The sequence below is a fragment of the Castor canadensis genome, chromosome 11 (assembly GCF_047511655.1).
Source record: "Castor canadensis chromosome 11, mCasCan1.hap1v2, whole genome shotgun sequence".
In the NCBI taxonomy this organism is placed as follows: domain Eukaryota; kingdom Metazoa; phylum Chordata; class Mammalia; order Rodentia; family Castoridae; genus Castor; species Castor canadensis.
Genome location: NC_133396.1, coordinates 82834626 through 82856416, shown reverse-complemented (window position 1 = coordinate 82856416; position 21791 = coordinate 82834626). Strand labels below are relative to the sequence as shown.

Sequence of the window (21791 nt, the reverse complement as noted above, 5' to 3'; positions counted from 1 at the left end):
CAGTATTAATATTAATTACAATGACAACACTGCTGCTTTCCAGGCAGGCGGTGGAGAGCAGCTGTAGGCCAACGGGAGCCAGACGGAAGAGGTCAGGGGAGGTGCCTCTAGGACGTCCAGCCCAGAAGGGGCGGGAAATTAAGGAAGACGTTCAAGCCCCGCCCCTTGACCACGCCTCCTCGCCGGCGCGGCGTAGGCGGTTACCATGGCGATGACGTCTAGGGGCGGGGCGGGGCGGGGCTATGAAGAGGAGGAGGAAGATGGCGGGAGGGCGACTCTGAGGAGACCTCGGCGGCGGCGGAGGAGGAGAGAAGCGCAGCGCCGTACCGCGCCGGGGCCCATGTGGGGAGGAGTCGGAGTCGCTGTTGCCGCCGCCGCCGCCGCCTGTAGCTGCTGGACCCGGGTGGGAGTGAGAAGGGAAGGGCAGGATGAAGTTCGCCGAGCACCTCTCCGCGCACATCACTCCCGAGTGGAGGAAGCAATACATCCAGTATGAGGTACCGGCGGTGGCCGTGGGGTGGGAGGACTCGGAGGGGCTTCCATCTCGCCAGTTCTCACTGCCACCGCCACCTTTCGCTCCCGCTGCTTCCTTCCCCACACCCGGGCGGACTTTGACCCACTGCCGCTGGGGAGCCACTGCGGCATCCCCGCCGCGGCCGGCCCCCACCGGCCTGGCTCTCCTTCCCCTCCCCCGCAGCCCGCTGCCGCCGGGGTAACGGATATGCAAGCTGCGGCGGCGGCGGCGGGAGGAAGGGCACAGTTCGGGCCGGGAGTGCTGTGCTGGTGGGGGTGTCCCAGAGCGAAGGTGGCCGGGGGTCGCGGCGCCTCCGCGCTTAATCCCTGCCGCCTCACTCGTCCGGACCTCCGCGTCCCCACCCGGGGCGAGCGCCCTCTCGCCGAGGTTAGGGCTCGTTTCTCTGCTCACTTCTCACCGGGGAACCTCCCGGATAAGCCCCCCGGTGATTTTTCTCCTTTGCACTTGTCCACCGTTGACAAAGACTTCGTAGCCAGACTGAAACTTGATTTAAATGTCTATCGCCTGTGCAGTGGTTATAGTTTGCAAACGTATTATCGATGATTCTGTTTTGATAATAAGACGGTGGCTGCTTTTTTTTTTTTTTTTTAATACTGATTGCATGAAGTATACGGAGTAAACACACTTCTTTAGTTTTTGCTCTTCTGTTTTGGGATGGAGGGAAGAGGAAGAAGGGATTTACATACTCAGTTTTTTTTTCCTCTAAGTTTTTGTTAGTTAGGGAGAAAAAGCACTATATTGTAAACACTGTACCTTACCTTTGTATAACAGAAGTCGTGCTCCCCCTTCCCTCCCAGTTTCTGTGATAACAGCTCCTAATGGTGATAGGAACCATAACTTCCATACAGGGAAAAGTAAAGCTAATGCAACCATGTGTATATTTAGAAGGTAAGATACCTGAAGGGCTTTAAGCATTGTAGTAGGTTATTCTCAGAAGCTAGCAATTCAGCTCCTGGGTAAAGACTTGTCTGTAACCTCCAGGAATTCACATCTACATTGTGTACAGGAACAAAGAGTATAAGATCAATATGAACACACATTTACTAGCTAGATTTTATTAATTAGACTATCTTAGTTCTATGTTTAATTTTTACTCAAGTTTCGTGATAACAGTAGTGAGTTCACTGATTAATTTAGCCATGTAATAATTGAAGACGGGGAAAAAGAATGTAGGTCGGTTAAACAGAATTTTGATAATTGTAAGATAAATTTACTTACACAGTATTTAATTTTGGTGAGACAAAAATATCCTAGAATTATTAATACTTGCCACTTAATTTTCTTGTGTTTCGTGGCCACATTTTGTAAGAAAAGGTTCTAACATTCCAGCTTGTAGAGTAATTGATTTATTGTTCTAATAACATTTGGTCAGTTACAAAACCTTGGCTAGAGTCCAAATGATGGATTTTATTGAAAGAAGGGTATTGGTTTTTCATCTTTCTAGTAGTAATTTTCAGCACCACTGCCAGTTCTTTATAAAGAATAGGACACAAGCATGCTGAAGCACATCTTATTTTTGTTATAAGGCATGGGATCCTTGAGTTGGGCAGAAGTAATAGTGGCTGGATGTGCGCTATGATTCATTTTAAGTATTTCAACACTTGACAGTTTGAAAGAATTAACTTGGAATATCTGTGTCTGGAAGGGGAACCATAAGATTTAGTTTGAAAATGCAATTAACTCTTGATTTGTAATGTCAGTTTTGTGGATGGAGTAAGCACAGTGACTGGGGCTCCTTATTCATGTAGTCTGCTTGGATACTATTCCTAAATGGTTACTCCAGGTTGGTCATAGAGGGACAAAATTCCTGGGCTTATGTGTGGCTGCATTATCTTCCTCAGGCCAAATATAAATGACTTTTTTGAAAAATTCATTTATCGTGGATAATTGAAATTTGATTTTTCAGATTTCCTACTATGTGACTCCTGTCCTGGATTAAACTCATTGTTTGATAGACAAAATTAAAAATAAGGGGTATTTTTCTTTGTAAGGGGGAACCATTAAAGAAATTTGCATAGAGTTGGAATCTTTGTGTTGTGTATTAGTTCTCAAGAATTGGTGCTGTTTTTTTAAAACAAAGATGTATGAGTAGAGACATTAAGGATCCAGGAATGTTAGCCACTTAAAAACTTCAGGGAAAAGGACATCCATAGGAGATTCCTAGCCTTTGCTAGGGAAAAAGACCTTCTCATAATGCAGTAATATGTACTTTCACATATATGGAGATGATGTTCTTAAAACACCTTTAGCATTATAGTCCCTTGGATTTGTTTTCAAGCACTGGTGGTGAAATTTTGGTGTATAACTTTTGGTTTCTTGTCTATGATGCTTTCTAGTATTGTGAACCAACATGAACTGTTCAGCTTCTTTGGTTTTTATGTCTTTTTAATGTATTAAATATTATTTAAATTAAGCAGAGCCTTAAATAGACGTTGAAAATTTTGTTCACATTAACAGTTTAATGTAATATTTAATTATATATATTATTATGTATACATGGTAGTACAGTAAGTGCCACTTCTTGTATATGTTAGCCTTGAGATCCTGGAGACACTATTTTTGTCCTTTTAGCACTCTTTTCTCTTCCATAAAAAAAAAAGAATATAGGACAAGAGCTTTCAAGGTCCTTTCTGATTTGTAAGTTTTTGGTTTAATTGCTAATGATTTTTATTCCTTGGATTGTTAAAATTGTTAATGATAATAGCCTATCAATATCTTGAAAATTATTAGAGTTTAATTGTAAAATAAGTTATGGAATTCATTCTTTATAGGCAGAACAATAAGCATAAAAGCATAAAAGAATAGAGCAATATGGACAAACTATATGAAGAAAATCTATTTGATGCATTTGTGAATAGTTTTTACAAATAGTTTTTACAAACGAGCAGAAACCATCTCTTTTTCCAATGATCTATTTGAGTATAAATCTCAGCATATAAAATAGACCATTAATAATTTGGAATCAGTGATTATGTACTTTAGAGCTCTGTAATAGAGTAATCAAAATTAACTTAGACCAGTTTCATGCAAATAAATTAATATGATTGTGTTAATATTTTACAGAATATTAACAAAAGAAGCAAATATGTTTGATGTCTTAGGCTGGTGACTTTTGTTTTTTCCCCTAGGGTCCTGTGCTTCTGATTTCTCAGGACCCAGGAATGATTTTTTTTTTTTTTTAGTGTATACTATAGTTTTGTATGATATTGAAACAATGAGTTCTCTAAATTATAAGGTTTTAGTGCTGAAAGGGAATTTAAATATTATCTACATCCTTGGTTTTCCAGGGAAACTAAGGTCCAGAGATATTAAGTCACTTGTTAGGCATCATACACTCCCTCTCGTCCACCCTAGTCTCTTAAGCATTGGGAAGCAGGTCACATTAGCTGTGTGACCCTGATGAAATCATTCTGGGGCTTAAGGTTGTTCATCTGAAGTATTACAGATCTGAACTTGATGGCTTCTAAGCTCTATAGCCTCATATAATCAAGGACCCATCGAACTCTAAATTTCTGTGCTTTGCTATGGTTTAATTATGTTTGTTTTATGAAGAAGACTGAATTTAAAGGACTGTTTTTAAGTTGTCTTCTTAAATAATATCTTTTCAAAAATTTTTGATGAGATTTTGATCTGTGAATAGAAAACTAACAAAATGAAGCTTTTTATTTTTAAATTTTTGGCAGTGTTGGGGATTGATCCCAGGGCCTTGTGCATGCTAAGCAAGCATTATGAAACGCTTTTATTTAACTCAAATAAAAAGTGACAACCACGGATTAATTTTTTTTTGTTGCAGGAAAAGAGAGGTGCTGTATAAACTGCAGTTCCTTTATTTTCAAGTATAAAGAAACGTTGCCTTAACATTATTATAATTCTCATTTAGAGAACTCTCCCATGAGAACAGTTGTATTGTAGGCTTCAATTTCTCAAAGGTATTATGTTGATTAGTTAAGGTTAACTTGCCTTGCTGGAACTTGTTTGAAATTTCCAGTTTGGCCACCCGATGGGGCACAAACCATACTTTTTCTTTAAGGCACTTCTGCAAATGAAAGTACGGTGCCATATATTTAATATAACACTTGTAAATGATTATGTTAGTAAGATGCCTGGCATTTACGAATGTTTCTTAAATGAGAGAATAAATGTTGTAGAGGCAGGAAGCCGTAACTGTTCTTTATTATCTTTGTAAAGTATGTTAGGGTGAGTATCCTGGTAAGATTATACTTGTCTATCCATCCATGAAGGTTGGTTTTGGATCAGCTTTTGGGTGAAGGCCCAGATCATAAGAACCTAAGAATCTTATTTGACCTGGGGTGACCATGGAAAATTAGTCCTGGCTTCAAATTCAGTCCTAATCTGGAAAGCATTTGAGAGACTGATTGAGTTATGCTAACTAGGGGTTTCAGGGATATTTGGGTTGTAGGCCCCAAACCAGAGTATCCCAAACCCCCATAGAATAAGAGAAAATAGCATTAGAATTGCTAATTTAATTTGTTTTTATTCATATGAAAAGGAAGAAATGAAATTTTACTAATATTTAGTAAATGGATTGGGGCAGAACTCTTGCTGAGGAGGCCATACAGTATTCTGAGGGGAATATGATTGCCAATGGTTTTATGTTTGTTCACTTTCAGCAGATAGCAGTTAACCCAGTTATGGGTGCCCAGTTAAATGAATATGTAAGTATTACCTAGTTTTAACCAAATTAACCCTTATAAAATGGCTGTGACTTAAAAAGATTTCTTTAAAGAAGCCATAACAATAATACCAATAATACAGGCAAAAGTGAACAACAAGAAAATGATAGAGCTAGCAAATCTGGTACTAGATTTGACCAGCTAAATTACAGATAAAAATAGTAACACTTTAATAGATCCAACAAGAAGCTCACCACAAAATTTCACATTATTAAGAGATTATGATAACTCTTTGAAATAAGGTTTTACCTCCATTGTCATCCACAATTAACTTTACCCGAAGAATGCCTTTAAGGTCTGTTTTTTTCAGCTTATATCCATTATTAAGTTCACAAATAACTGAATCCTGAACTTTGAAGTAGACCTTTGAAATACTGAGATAACTTCTTAGATCATAGGTATTCATAAAATGATTTTATCCTTGTGTCTAGTGTACCCAACTGTAGATGGGTGTAATTATAAGTAAATATATATACACTGGAGGTGCATAATTATTTTTTTGACTAAGGATGTCTCAATAAAAGTTTGGCAGTCTTTGTCCAAGTTACATAGATTAACCAAAAGTGGCTTATGTGTTACCTTTTGCGTTGGTCTTTAGGATTTAGAGAATGTCAAAATTCACCAGAATTCTTGCCCAGTATTTTTGCCTTTTCAGGTCTTTCCTTACATAGTAAATGCTAAAAGAAGCCAGACAGACAGAGCTTATGAACAAATACCTAAAAAATCATTCATTCAAGAAATATTTATATAGCTCATATCATTTGTTATAGGCAGATAGATTTAAATTTTAGCTCCTTCATTACCTTTTAAAATAGAAGGAAAAAACCCCACGACATACATATGTGTGTGTTTCTTATATTTCTGACAGTATAATGTTTACAAAATTAAACATGGCTTAGAAAGCAAAGATTGCTGATTGAGAACTTGGAAAAAGGCTATAAATTTGGGTCATTTGTGTGAATGATACATATATATCTTTAAGTCATATTTTCTGTAACAATATGTTGATTGGGAACATATTGACTAGTGCAGTGGCTCAAGTACTTGGTAGAGTGCCTGCCTAGGAAGTGTAAAGCCTTGAGTTCAAACCCCAGTTCTGCCAAAAAAAAAAAAAAATCTCTTATTTGTCAAAGGTGACCTGCAGTATTATAAAGACCTTAGGTCAGAAATAAGGAGATAAATCTTAAGATACAGTTCTGTCACTCTCTATTCATAAATAATGAACAATTTTTTGAAGATTGAAGGATCGGTGTGTAATCATAGAGGAAAATAGGAAATTTTTAAATTATTGTGTGAGTTACCTAGGCTAAATTGGTAAAGTATTTTTCATAGAATAATCCATGTTCTTTGTGGGGTTTGTTTGTTTTTTAAAATGTAGTTTAGGACAATGGTTCTCAAAAAACTTTAATCAGGACAATTGAAATTCTTAAAAATTTTTTTGGGATTCCAATGTCTGTTGGTAGGTGTTAAAGTAGAAATTAAACTGAGTAATGTTTAAAATACAAGGATACCTTTCATTAGCTGTTAGACATTACATTCCTTTTTTTTTTCTTGGACATTACATTCCATGTAGCATGTAGAAAACTGCTTTGTATACTCGTGAAAGAAGAGTGAAAACAGCAAATGAAGTTGTGATATTATGAAAATAGTTTTGACGTCTTGGGTTCTGGGACCATACTTCAAGAGTTGTTGCCTCGGAGCACAGGACTACTTTCAGAAAGTTTAGAGATGGTCTGAAAAAAAAAAAGGCTGAGTCTTAGAAATATCTAAGAGGATAAAGGAATGTGCAAGGTGAGGATTTTCTGGTGTCTGCCCCATTGCAAAGGACAATAAAGAAAAGAAAATTGGCTTCCCTGGATTTCATCTGATCCCTTAGTTCCACTCTCCTTTCTTTGAATTGAGTTAGCAAGACTGTGGTCAGTTTGTCTTAAGTAATAAAGAATTAACATTTATTGAGCACTTGGGAACCAGGTGTTAGCTGCTTTACATTATGTGATCTCATTTAATCTTCACAGCAGTTTTGCAAGATAGATATTATCTCCATTTTAATTGAAGTAAGCTAAACTTAGAGGAATTAATTTGCTCAAAGCTATACAACTAGTAATAGAGCTAAAATTTGAAAGCAAATCTGTCACACTGTGGAGCTCTTGCTTTGTACAGAAATGTAAATAACGGTGGTAGTAGGGCAATAACAGCAACTGTTATTTTTTGAGTGTACTATGTCAGGCACTGTGGTAAACACTTTAAAAACATTCTTTATAGCAAACTGTTTAGGTAGGTTGTTAGTACTGCTTGTGGATGGGGGATACTGAGTCTTAGAGCCATTAACTGACTATGTTACTACTGCTAGTTGTGGGTAGCAGAGATGAGATTGTAAGAGCCATGCTCTTAGAGCAGTACATCATATTGCTTTATGAAAAGTAAACCCCAAACATTTATACATACGTACATGTAGGCCTGTTCCGACCTATTCTTGGGCACCACTGACCTGTCTAACAGCACCTGTTCTGTTGGTGATGAAGTAATGGCTGGTCTATTTTTAGTCCCAGGTCTTAGTCTGCAGGGTTTGGAAGGTAGTAAGTAGATTGTGGTCAGTAGGATAGAATTCACTTCTTTTAATTTATTTTTCCTCAAGATTTTCATGGTAACTGTTCTGAATAAGCAGCTGATCATAGAGGACCTTATGAAGATGAGCATAAGAAAAAAAGAATGAGTTGTGATAGGGCAAAAAGAGGAAGATAAAAGTGGACATAGTTGTTGTTGTGCTACAGTGGTGGCATTTGGTTTCTAGATCACATGTCATGGAATGTTAGACAGGTCAGGACTTCACAAATTATTTAACCCAATTCCCTTTTTTATTTAAGTGGAAAATGGAGTCAGAGAGCTTAAGTGATTCAGATCATGTGGCTTGGTTAGTGGTTGAATTAACACTATCACCCTGACTTATTTTATTGCTCATTAATGTTTGTCATGTGCTAGTATATTTATTGATAATGCACACAGAGAACAAACTCTAAAGCCATACTACCTAGATTCAAATTTCAGTTCCATCAACTTACTAGTTGAGTGGTTTCAGGCAAGTCACTTAACCTTTCTGTGCTTCAGTTTCCTCATCTATAATATGGGAATAATAATGTAATAATAATATTACAGTACTTAACAGGATTGTTGTGATTAAACGAGTTGAAGTCCTTAGAATAATGCCTGGTACATAGTAAGAGTAATAGAGCTCAATGCATTAGATAGTGTTTGGTTGATAGTATTTATGTTAGAGAAATGGAGCCTCAAGGTTTATCTGCAGTGTCCAGTGTGGGTTTTCTTAGGAAGTGGCTTTATTGGTTTTAGCTAATACTTCTGTTGTCTGTGATATTTAATAAATTTAATAAATTCTTAACCTTTTTGTAGTAGGAAAATCATACTGAGAAAAATTATGTGGTTATGAAGTAAATTAGTTGTCCTGGTCATTTTAACATGTATTATTTCTGTTTCAGACTGTGTCAGTATATTTATTTGTTTGTTTATTTTTTGTGGTACTGGAGATTGAACTCAGGGCCTTGTGCTTGCTATGCTAGCACTCTACCACTTGAGTCAGAATCCCAGTCCTCTTTTATTTTTTAATCGAGGTGAAATTCATATGTGCATTCTTAAATATGTCCTGGTGGCTTAAGTGAGTTGTTTGAATTTTGAGTGTATTTCTAATTTTAATTCTTTTCAATTTGTTAGTGAGAACTTAATATTGAATCCTAGAATTAGTTTTAGAATTGATAAAGACCTTCTCTACTCCTTTGTTTTACAGAGTGCGGGACATATGGGACCAGAGTGTTACAGCAAACTGATTGCAGAACCTGATGCAGGAATATTGGCCTCCTGCTTGCTGCTGTTCTTTGCTGAAGTTTTTCATTGACACAGAAACAGTCTTTTGTGTTTAAGTTTTAGTAATTTTTTTTGTTGTCATTGGTACTGGGGCTTGAACTCAAGGACTCACACTTGCTAGGCAGGTGCTTTACCACTTGAGCCATGCCCCTGGCCTTTTTTTTGCTTGAGTTATTTTTCAGAAAGAGTCTTGTTTTTTGCCTGGGGCTGGCCTCAGACCTCAATCCTCCTATTTATGGCTTCTCCTGGCCTCCCTAGGCCTTCCTTTTAGCTGGAATCACAGTCCTGCACCACCATGCCTGGCTTATTTGTTAAGATGTGGGGGGTCACCCTTTTACCAGGCTGGCCTCTAACCTCTGTCCCCTTAATCACCTCTCAAGTAGCTGGGAGTATAGGAGTATACCACCGTGTCCAGCTTAAATTTTATTTAATTTTAAGAATGAACTTTCTTTGTTTCTTTGTAGGAACTTAAATGTTCTAGTTAATGATTACTCAACTACCCTGCACTAATACATTTATCTGAAGTGAGTCCATTATATCACATTAACCTAAGATGGTTCTTCTGCATGTCAGCTAAAAGACTGAGTAAATTTTGAGACTCGGAGTAACATACATACCTGTGTTTGAATTGTAGCACAGGTTGCATGTGTTACATGAAGAGTTTGTCTTGGCCTCTTGTAACCTAAGTTGTCAAGGCAAATATGTATAGAGAAAATAAGAATGTATATTAAATCTATTTATTAAGTATTCATTAATGTCCCCTCTTCTTTTTAAAAAAATAAAAAAATGATGACAGTAACAACAGCTAATAACGATTGGGTTCTCTGGTGTGTCAGGCATTTTACATTTTATTCTTACCCTCTAAGGTAAGGTTTTGTTATCCCCGTTATCAAAAGACACTGAATTTTAGACTCAGTAGTTTGCCCAATGTTAAATAGCTAGTAAGTGTTAGAGCCAGAAAGCAAACACATATACATCTTATTTCAGAGACTGGCTTTTTAATTTTATTTTTTGGTGGAACTGGGGTTTGAACTCAGGACTTTATTCTTGCAAAGCAGTCACTCTACCCCTTTGAGCCACACCTCTAGTCCATTTTGCTTTGGTTATTTTGGAGATGGGTTCTTGAGAAATAGTTGCCTTGGATGGCAATGAACCATGATCCTCCTGATCTCAGCCTCCCAAAAGTTGCTAGGATTACAGGTGTGAGCCATTAGTGCCTGGCTTAGAGACTGGATTCTTAACATGGTGGTACACAGTCCTGATTGTGCAGGGTGCTGGTGATGTAGGTGCTGGAGATGTAATCACTGATGTTAGTCCTTGCCTTAAAGGAGTTATTAACTGGTGGTCTTCTAATCATTGTATACTATGATTATGTTACAGAGAAATTGTCAAGTAATTTTGCCTGGCACAGCAAAGGCATTTGTAGTGGAAGGAATTATAGCAGTGATATTTGAATAGGATACTATTCAAATTGAGTATGGTTTTATCACATGGATAGGAGTGGGGAGAGGTCACTAAACAAGGCCAACATAATTGAAATCTGGGTTTAGTAGATATGTTGGACAACTGGTAGAGTGAAGTTGGAAAGAATCTGGGAAGGATCAAAAGGGTAAAGAGCCTAGAATACCATGGTAAGGAGTTTAAACATTTTCCTGGGTGCAGCCTAAAGAGTTTTTATTTTATTTTTTTATATCATATTTATATTTATATATATTTTTTATGTCTCCCAATTCATAATACAGACTAGGCACAGGGCCTGGGCTGAGGTATATGTAGGGGTGGGTTTACTTTGCTTCCTTTTTCTATATGTAGTCAGTGTAAGAACATAGCTTGTGGTGTGTTTTTTTGAGACATGGTCTTACTATGTAGCCCAGACTTGCCTCAAACTTTTTTTGAAGCCCAAGTTGGCCTTGAACTTGGGATCCTCCTGCCTCAGCCTCCTGAGTGCTGGGTGGGTACATGTGCCACTACTCCTGACTCCATAAAGAATTTTAAAGAGACTGGGGAGAGGGATCTGTGCAAAGTGATATGATTTAGGTTTGGAATATGTGTTGGACAGATAAAGACCTAATTCAGGAAAACCAGATAGTATAGTCAAAGATAATGAAGGCTTGAATTGATATCTTAGTCAATTTTATATGTACCCCCCCACATTTTAATATCTGAAATCAGGATGTCTTAAAATTATAACACTGTCATTGTTTAGTTGGTAAACAGTTTTATTCTTAGAAGCATATAAAAGAATATGTTATTAAGTGGCATTTTTGATTTGGTGTTATAACTTACTGAATGCTTACTGTGTGTCTGGCGGGTAGTGAGTACTGGTCATCTACCATCTAGCATAGTGTCTGTCACATTTAGCAGCATACTTACTGAATGAAGTATCTCGTGATCCTTATAATAGGCCTGTTGATATAGGGTTTCTTTATCCCATTTTCTAAGGTCTCGTATTTAAGTAGTTGTCTGAGCTCACACAACTAGTTTGTGCTGGAGTCAAGATTATGAACCCAGGCCTCCAGATTCCAATCTTTTTTTGACTTTGTAGGTTTTCTATGCTGTGGTTTCACTAAGGGAGGAAGAGGGTTGAAGACAAAGGATAGATTTGTGAGAAATTAGGTAGCTAGAACTATGAGGACAAGTACTAATAAATGCTGATGGAATTTGAATAAAAGGTATTATTTGAGGTCATCGTGTTGCTTGACAACATCATTTCACTGGCTGCCAAGAAGCATGACAAAAAGTCTTTACTTGGTAAATTCACTTTGGCTCAAGTTCTAATCAGAATTTGGTCTTTTTAATGATCCTGGACTGATGGGGCTTGGGCATGTAATTAAGAGATTGACTGAATGTTGTTTAAATCACAGGGAATGAGATATTAATACCTGTGAGCCAGATTACTAATTTACAATGGGATTGTGTTCAGCGCTCGTATACTAGGCTAGAGTAGATTTTCCTTGTCATTAGGGTGTTTCCTTTTTCTCCATGAAGCTATGATGGGGGATACTATAATAAGAAGGTGGCTGCCTCAGCATGTGATTAGAAATAGAGGGTTAATGATTCATTTATTTAATGCCATCAGGCCAACATTCTATGGTGTTTTGATGGGTCAGGTTCTTGATGGAATATCCTTCTCCCTGAATTATGCTTGGAGTACTTGCTAGGCAGGAGCTATACTACTTGAACCACACTGCCAGACTGTTTCACTTTAGTTATTTTTTGAATAGGGTCTCCCATTTTTTTCTGCAGGGGGCCTGGAGTATAATCTTCCTATTTATACTTTCCAAGTAGTGGGATGATGGGTGCAGGCTACTATGTCCAGCTATTAGTTGAAATAGAGGCCTCACTAGGCTCCCCTGTCCCACTGGCCTCAAAGCTCAATCTTCCCAATCTCTGCCTTCAAAGTAGCTGAGGTTACAGGCATAAGCCACCATGCTTGGCATGTTTTGACACTTCTCTTCCCTATGCTTTTAATGGTAATGGCTCCTGTCTTTTTGTTTTGTTTTGTTTTGTTTTTAATTTTAAAGATAGTGTTAATACTACTTATACTGGTCTGTAACTATTTTGTAACTTGTATTTATCTTTTGATCTATTTTATGTTGCTTTTATAGTTTATTTAGGTTTTAACAGACTAATTTGAATTCTGGTTTTCTTATTTAATTGTCATAAGACCTGTCTGAGGCTTAGGTTCAATTTGTAGAACAGTATAAATGGCTAACTTTTTCAGTAATTGTGATGTATGTAAAATGGCTAGCCTATGTGTTGTAGGCAATGATATGTGTTATTTTATTACCAAACTAGGACAGGTACTTGATTGCTGTAGGTTTTTATCACTGGCAGCCTTGTGCATTTTGAGGACAGCAACATCGGCAGTTGTCTTAACAGGCAAACTCTAGAACACAGCACTGTCCTAGAACTTTCCATGATACAGGAATGTTCTACAACTGGATTGTCTAGTATGTGGCAACTAGTTGTATGTGGATCGTGGAGTATTTAAATGGTGGTTCATGAGACTGAGAAACTGAATATTTAATTTAAGCTAATTAAAAATTTAATCTTACAGCTTCTCAAGTGGTAGAGATCAGAAGGATTGAGGTTTGAAGCCTTCTTGGGCAAAAGAGTTCTTGAAACCCAATCTCAACTGATGGCTGGGTGTAGTGGTGCTCACCTGTGATTGGGAGGCATAACTTGGAGGATTGCAGATGGGAGACATAAGTAGAGCAAAAAGGGCTGGGGTGTGGCTCAAGTGGTAGAGTACCTGTCTAGCAAGGCCCTGACTTCAAACGCAGTGCCACCACCAAAAACAACAAAAAAAGCAACTGCGGCTGTAGCAGCTACTGTACAGCTCTAAAACTTTTGCTACATATAGTTGTGGCAAGAAGGATAAATTATCCCAATTTTGTTTCCTTTCACTGCTGTGTGTGTGTGTGTGTGTATGTACACATACATATGTACTGTACATATATATATATATATACATATATATGAACTTTATCTTTTTCTATTTCTTATTCTGGGATTCCTAGCATTTGTAGCAGCAAAGGTCAGCGTTCTAGGCTTTTCTGTGGCAGTGCCTGTTTTGCTGCCTCTACTCAGGGTCTTATTTCCAAAATGTTGGATAGTATTTCTCAAAGATTTTCTCACTGACCATTTGTATCAGAATTATCCAGGCTGCTTATAAAAACAAATGCAAATACCTGGACCCCACGAAATCTATGGAAAGTATAATTTTGGGGGTTCAGACACAATATTGTCTAAACACATGAGATGATTCTCATTACTTGACTGGTTACATCTGTTCCTTTTACTTCTGATAATTGATCATCAATAATTATTTGTTATTTCAGTTTATGTATGTTTATAATTAACATCTTTATTGGAGGGAATTATTTAATTTCTTTTTTTTGGGGTGCAGTGAACTTTATTGATGGTACCAACAAAGTAGGGCTCTAAGCTCCTCCCTTTCTTCAGGGGGTCTGAGATGAAAGCTGTGAGGAGGGAAGATTATCACTGTGTTGGAGCAGGGACTCCCCAGCAGCTGAGGGCCTTTCTTTCTGTAGAGTTCTTTCTGGGGTGGGTGGTTCAGGGGCTCTTATTCCTTGGAGGCCGTGTGGACCATAAGGTCCACCACCCTGTTGCTGTAGCCAAATTCATTGTCATACCAGGAAATGAGCTTGACAAAATGGTCATTGAAGGCAATGCCAACCCCAGCATCAAAGGTGGAAGAGTGGGAGTTGCTGTTAAAGTCCTGGTTAAAGTTGCTGGCCCTTAGTGTAGTCCAGAATGCCCTTTAGGAGGCCTTCTAATGCTTGCTTCACTACCTTCTTGATGTCATCATATTTGGCTGCTTTCTCCAGGCGGCAGGTCAGATCTACCACTGACATTGGGGGTGGGCACATAAAGGCCATTCCAGTCTGCTTCCCGTTCAACTCCAGGATGACCTTGCCTACATCCTTGGCAGTGTCAGTGGAGGCAGGGATACTATTCTGGGTAGCCCCACAGCCATTATGCCACTGTTTACCAGAGGGGCCATCACAGTCTTCTGGGTGGTATTGATGGCATGGATTGTGGTCATGAGTCCCTCCATGATGCTGAAATTGTCAGAGATACCTTTGGCCAGGGAGGCTAAGCTGTTGGTGGTACAGAGGCATTGGTGATGATCTTGAGGGAGTTGTACTTCTTTTGGTTCACACACATCACAAACATGGGGACATCAGCAGAAGGGGCAGAGATTATGACCCTTTTGGCTCCACTTTTCAAGTGAGCCCCAGCCTTCCCCGTGGTAGTAAAGACACCAGTGGAGTCTACAACATACTCAGCACCAGCATCACCCCATTTGATGTTGGCAGGATCTCACTCCTGGAAGATGGTGATGGCATTCCCATTGACAACAAGCTTCCTGTTCTCAGCCTTCACTGTGCCATTAAACTTGCCATGGTGGAATCATACTGGAACATGTAGACCATGTAGTTGAGGTCAATGAATGGGTCATTAATAGTGACAGTATCCACTTTGTCAGAGTTGAAATCAGCCCTGGTGACCAGGTGCTCAATATGGCCAAGTCCACTCACTCTGACCTTCACCATCAAATCTCAGGGATGTGGCTGGCACTGCACGAGAAGATGCAGCTGTCTGTTGAACAGGGAGGAACATTTTTTATTTATGTATTTGTTAAATGTTTCTATATTTTAAAAAATATGTACGTGTTTTTTATTTATGTACTTTAATAATTAGCATCTTTATTAGGGAGAATTATTTAATTTCTTCTTTTTGTTTTTTTTTTCCTGTACTAGGGTTTGAAGTCAGGACCTTGAACTTGCTAGGCAAGTACTCTATCATTTCAGCCATGACCCCAGCCCAACTTACTTAATTTCTAAGATTGCTTATGTACTAGGTTCCTGAAAATTACATGTATTTCTCATTGTTTCTACATCTTTATGGGAAGTCTGTAAATATCTCCCTTGTTTGTGAAGCTAATCCAGCAGAATTTTTTTCTAGTACAAAGTCAGTGGCCAAGAATTAAAGACGCATAACTGCCTTAAAGCAAATTTGGGGGAGTTCCCTATATAAAATATTAAGTGCTTAACTTTAGAGATCACTCTTGAATGATATATGCAAATACTTTCTGTTGAGGATATTATTACCAGCTTACTCGTGTGTCATTATTTAAGGAATATTGGATATTAGTCATATGAAACAAATCCTCTACTCACCCTCCCTCCCTCCCTCCCTTCCTTCCTCCCTCTCTTCCTTCCTTCCTTCCTTCCTTCCCTCCTTCCCTCCTTCCCTCCCTCCCTCTCTCCACCTCTCCCCTCCCCTCCTTTCTTTTCTTTCTTTTCTTGTATTTTGAGATAAGGTCTCACTATGTAGCCTAGGTTGGCCTACAACTCTCTCTGTAGCCCATGTTGGTCTTGAACTTGTGATCCTCCTGCCTTAGGAGGATCTTAATAGTCATATGCTTAGTTGTGGGTATTATGGGAGACAGGAAGGAAAGGGATGAGGATCCACTATTCATAATGAACTTTATTTCTTTTCATTCTATGCTTCTTTCTTCTCTCCTGCTGGGTCTGGAGTCATATCCCTTAATTCTTTCCCCATCCTTTAATTCAGTTTCCAAACTGCAGGCTACACGGTATTGTTGTCCAATGGAGATGTGGAGAATATGGTAGTAGGTGGGGAGTTTATTAACTGCCTTATTCAAATAATCCTATATTTAACCCTGCCTGATACTTCCAGTTCTTGACCTATCCTGGGGTTTATAGGATTGAATTGACTTGCTTCCTGTTAGTATTCTCTGAAGGTATTTCAGGTTTTCTATTTTGTCTGGTTAGTTTACCACTGTCCCTGCTTTGTGTTTTCTAAAAATACATCGACATCTTTTGCCCATTGTCATCTTCCCATTTCTTTTTTTAAAGAAAAAAAATTTGCTTAAAGAAAATTCCTACATTGTCATTTTAGTGGAGTTTTCAAATGGAAAGGAGATACATACGTGTAGTCTGTCTGTCATATTTTCCTGGAATATCTACCCCCACTATTAATTTAAACACCTATATGAATACCTGTATTAGTACTGTTATTTGGTATGGCTGGGGGGGGACAGTTGAAAAAATATTTGAGGGGCTAGGAGTATAGCTCTGTGATAGAACAGGTACCTAGCATGTATAAGACTCTTGAGTTCAATCCCAGCACCAACCTCCCCCCCCCAAAAAAAAAATTGAGAGTGGTGGTGCTTTTTAGGATTTATTTTACAAATAAATGTTTTAGTTTATAACTTACTATAAATTAATATCAGACTTCCAAAAACACTTGGTTGTACATTGAAGTGGAAAAGAGAAGAATTCGTTTTTAATTGGATTTGGGATGGAAGCTTTGAATTTTTCAAAATAACAGAGAGTGATCAGAAGGCCATGAGATTGCCTGAGATGTCATTAATAGATGAAAAAGATTCAGGAGAACGTAGTTGAGGCAGTGAATAGAGAAGGTAACATTTCATGTTTGTTGCCTACAGCATATAAATGAGCTTTTGGGATCAATATAGAGAAATTTCTTACTCTTTTAGTTTTATTTATTCAGTGAATGAGAATTTAGTACTTTTTATTTAGCTTTATATAAGTTCCAATTTGATCAGTGATAAGGAAAGTAAGATGATCCCACTTTTGAAATACTTTTATATTAGGTAGCAAAATCATTGATAAGCAGGTGAGCTACCATCCTAATTATGCAGTTCATACCTTTTTTGTTTTTGTTTTAAATTCAGGACACCTCCAGTCCTTTAGCTTTCAGTTTGTGTTTTCATTTCTTGTTTTTGTTGTGTGAGGCTTCAAACCCTGACCCTCCTACTTACGCCTCCTGTGTAGTTGGGATTAAAGACTTGTACTGCCATGCCTGGCCTCACAGATATTCAGGATAGAATGAAAACCACAGTATTTCTTATCCCCAGCATTGGAAGCCATACTCTGTTATTTCTGCAATATTCAATTGATTATACAGGTCAGCCCTGTTTAGTGTTGGAGGGAACTGCAGAAGAGCACTACTACCAAGAGGCAGAAATCATCAGGGTCATCTCAGAGGTTAGTTACCGTACCTCTTATAAAAGTTGAGTGGCATACAAAGTTTTGGAAATAAATGGGAAAATATCAGAAAATTGTGAGGCAAAAAAGAAGGTAAATTTTAAGAAATAAGATCTCCAAATAATGGACTGTTCGTTGTCTTTCTTAAAGAAGCATGGATTGTAAATGCAAGGCACTTTAATAACATTTTGTATTTTCACATCTTCACTTGGTAAAAGCTCACCTTAGAGAGGTGTAAACTCTTTTAAAATAGTGCATTTAAAAGACTCATACCAATATCTGATAACAGGGATTCAATAAATATAGTTGTTACTACTTTTATTACTGATCAGTATTTTGGCCTTCATATCCTTAGCTCTCATATGCACTCATTCCAGTTCAATCCTAACTCTGTATGAAGCTACTTTTTATTTTTTTTTGCGGTACTGGGGCTTGAACTTGCCAGGCAGGCACTCTACCACTTGAGCCACTCTGCCAGCCCTGAAGCTACTTTCTTGAAAGTCACCACAGAGAAATGATTCTCAGACCTAGTCACTTCTTTTTAGTTGTCTTGGTCTCTAAATAGCTTTTGATAGTATTTAATATTTATTGTTTCTTGAAATGCTTCTCTTCCTGTGAGACTTTTAAAAAAATTGTGATAAAATACACATAACAGAATTTACAATTTAAACCGTTTTAAACATACAATTCTATTTAAGTATATTCATGATAATAGTCTTGAAACCACCACTGCTATTTGTATAGCTCTTTTCGTCTTGTAAAACAAAGCGTATATCCCCCATTAACCAACTCCCCATTTTCATCCCCTTTCTGCGTCTGACAACTAACTATTCTATCTTCTGTCTTTATGATATTGACTACTTTTAAGTAGAATCATACAGTATTGGTCATTTTGTGACTGGCTAATCTTAGTATAATGTTCTCAAGGTTTATCCATGTTACGGCATAATGCAGAATTTCCATTCTTTTTAAGGATGAAATACTATTCCATTTATGGATATGCACATTTTGCATATCTGTTGTTGAATGCTTGGGTTGCTTCTGTGTTACAGTTTTTATGAATGAGGCTATTGTGAGCATGAATATACAAATACTTTCTTTAGACCCTGCTTTCAGTTCTTTTGGGTACATGTCTAGAAGTGCAGTTTCTAGATCATGTGGAATTTTACTTTTATTTTTTCTGAAGAACCATCAATACTACTTTCCATTCTTATTAATAGTGTGCATTTCTAACAACAGTGTACAAGGTGTTGAGCTTCTCCACATTGTAACCAATACTTGATATTTCCTGGCTTTTTTCTTTGTTTATTTGGTTTTTATTTATTTATTTAGACAATAGTTATGAAAATGAATGAGGTGGTTTCTCACTGTGATTTTGTTTTGCATTTCTCTGATACTTAATGGTGTTGACCATCTTTTCATGTGGCTGTTGGCTTTTTGTATATCTTCTTAGGAGAAATATCTGTTGAAGTTGTCTGCCCATGTTTGAATCATTTTTTTCCCTTCTGTTTGTATGTTGTGTTTTATCATTGTTGAATTTCAGGAATTCTCTTTTCTGATATGATTCCCTTATCAGAGATATAATTTGCAAATATTTTCTCCCATTTACTGGATTGTCTTTTTACTCTGTTAATAGTGTTCTTTTATTTATTCTTTTTTTTTTGTATGTGCTAAGCATGTATACTTACTAAGCTACATCCCCCACCAGTCCTTTCTTTGATTTTTTTAATTCAAGTAATAAAGGCCGAATCTAATGTTATAAAGCTTTTAAAAGTCTTACAGTGTTTTTTTTGAGAATTTTATAGTTTTAGGTCTTACATCCAAGTCTTTGGTGCATTTTGTATGTGGTATGAGGTTAGAGTCCAAGTACCTTCTTTTGCATGTGGATATCCAGTTTTCTCAGTCAACATTTATTGAAAAGACTGACCCTTACCCATTGGATGGTCTTGGCACCTTCTCAAAAGGCATATGACTATATATGAGATAATTTATTTCTGGGTCCTCTGTTCTATTCCATTGTTTTGTCTTTATGCCAGTACATATTGTTTTGATTACTAAGTTTTGAAATCAGGAAGTGTGAGTCCTCCAGCTTTGTTCAAGAGTATTACGGCTGGCTGGGCCCTGGTGACTCATGTCTGTAATCCTAGATACTCAGGAGGCAGAGATCAGGAGGTTTGAAACCAGCCTGGGCAAATAGTTCACAAGACCCTATTTCAAATAAAACAAGGCTGGTGGTTTGGCTCAAGTAGTAGAGCAACTGCCTAGCAAGTATGAAGCCCTGAATTCAAATCCCAGTGCTGCCAAATAAAGAAAAAGAAAAAAAGGGGAAAGATCGTTGTGGTTTTGGGTTCCTTGAGAGTCCATGTGAATTTCTTGGTGGATTTTTCTATTTCTGTAACAAATATTGGGATAGATGATTCCATTGAATTTGTAGATCAGTTTTGGAACTATTGACGTCTTAACAGTGTCATCTTCCAATCTCTGAACATGAAGTGTGTTTTTATTGATTTATGTCTCCTTTTAATTTCTTTTGGTAGTGTTCTGTAGTTTTCATTTTACAAGTCGTTCACGTCTTTAATTCCTAAGTATTTCATTTTTTGAGTGTTTTGAAATTGTTTTTGTTAATAGATTGTTTTTTGAAATTGTTTCCTTTTCAAATTATTCATTGTGTATAGAAATGCAACTCATTTTTGTATGTTGGCTTTGTGTTCTGTATTCTAACAGTTTTTTTTTTTTTTTGTGGAGTCCATAAGAGTTTCTACTTATAAAGTCATTATGTGAACAGAGATAATTTTATTTCTTTCCAGTTTTGGATGCTTTTTATGTATTTTTCTTTTTTTTCTTTCTAATTCACTGGCGAAAACTTGCTGTGCTGTGTTGAGTAGAAGTAGTAAAAGTGTGCCTCTTTTTGCCTTGCTTCAGATCATAGAGAAAAAGTGTTTAACCATTCAGTGTATGATGTTGTGGGCTTTTCATTCATTACTTTTGTTGTGTTGATGTAGTTTCCTTTAATTCTTAGTTTGTTGAATTTTATTTTCATGAAAAGATGTTGAATTTTGTTGAGTGTGTTGTTTGTATCAATTGAAGTGCCCATGTGATTTTTTTCCCCTTCATTCTGTAAATGTGGTGTATTACATTAATTGATTTTTCTATGTTAAACCATACATACTTTTTTTCTAGGAATAAATCCTACTTAATCATGGTACGTAGGCCTTTTAATATGCTGCTAAATTTGGTTTGTCTCATATTTTGTTGAGTATTTAAAAAATATTATGGTGCTGGGGATCAACCCAGGGCCTCACACATACTAGTCACTAAGCTATACCATGAGCCCCATTGTTGAGGATTTTTGCATCAGTTCTCATAGAGATAATCTGTTGTATTTTTTTCTTGTTCTATCTTCGGCCTTCTTTTTAGCCCACCTACCTAAAGGTTTGCCAATTTTTTCAATCATTTCAAAGAACCAGCTTTTGTTTTAATTGATTTTTCTCTTTTGTATTCTCTATTGCATTTTAGTCTTTGTTATTCCTGTTTTTTTGTTTTTTCAGAACTGGGGTTTGAACTCAGGGCCTCACGTGCTTCTAGGCAAGTGTTCTTACATTACTACAGTCACTCCACCAGCCCCTAATCTTTTGTTATTCCTTCTTTCTTTTGGATTTAGTTTGTTCTTTTGCTAGTTCCTTAAGTTGTAAAGTTAGGTTATTAACTTGAGATCTTTCTTAGCGTTCATAGATATAAATTTCCCCCTTTGCAATGCTTGTACTGCGTTTCATAAATTTTGTTGTGTCATTTTTGTTTTCATGTATCTCTTTAAGTATTTTCTGATTTCCCTTGTTATTGTTTTCTTTGGTCCATGGTTGAAGAGTATGCTGCTTAATTTCCACAATTTTGTGAATTTTTCAGCTTTATTTCTGTTATTGATTCCTAACTTCATTATTGATCAGAGAAGATATTTTGTATATGATCTGTCTTGGAAATATGCACTGAAAAGAATGGTATTTCTGTTAGATCTGTTTATTATGTTGTTTTGCCCTCTTTTTCCTTCCTTATTTTCTGTCTGGTTGTTCTAATCCACTATTGCATCATTTCTTTATCAAGGACAGTTTCTGTTGATTTACTCTT

At 37.3% G+C, this 21791-nt stretch overlaps 1 protein-coding gene, 1 non-coding gene and 1 pseudogene across 2 annotated transcripts in view; 1 reads left to right on the top strand and 2 right to left on the bottom strand.

The window, feature by feature from the left end:
* The first annotated feature begins 241 nt into the window (after nucleotides 1-241).
* The window catches only part of Xpr1 (xenotropic and polytropic retrovirus receptor 1), a 172434-nt gene continuing 150884 nt past the window's right edge, over nucleotides 242-21791 (top strand). The window contains exon 1 of the mRNA XM_020165078.2: nucleotides 242-497. Within this exon, the coding sequence (XP_020020667.2) occupies nucleotides 429-497 (69 nt within the window). The 5' untranslated portion in view covers nucleotides 242-428. The remainder of the gene's footprint in view (nucleotides 498-21791) is intronic.
* On the bottom strand, nucleotides 10820-10955 carry LOC141414503 (small nucleolar RNA SNORA51). The gene has a single exon (XR_012439530.1). It is a non-coding gene; the product is annotated as a small nucleolar RNA SNORA51 (small nucleolar RNA).
* LOC109687252 (glyceraldehyde-3-phosphate dehydrogenase-like) lies at nucleotides 14192-15241 on the bottom strand (annotated as a pseudogene).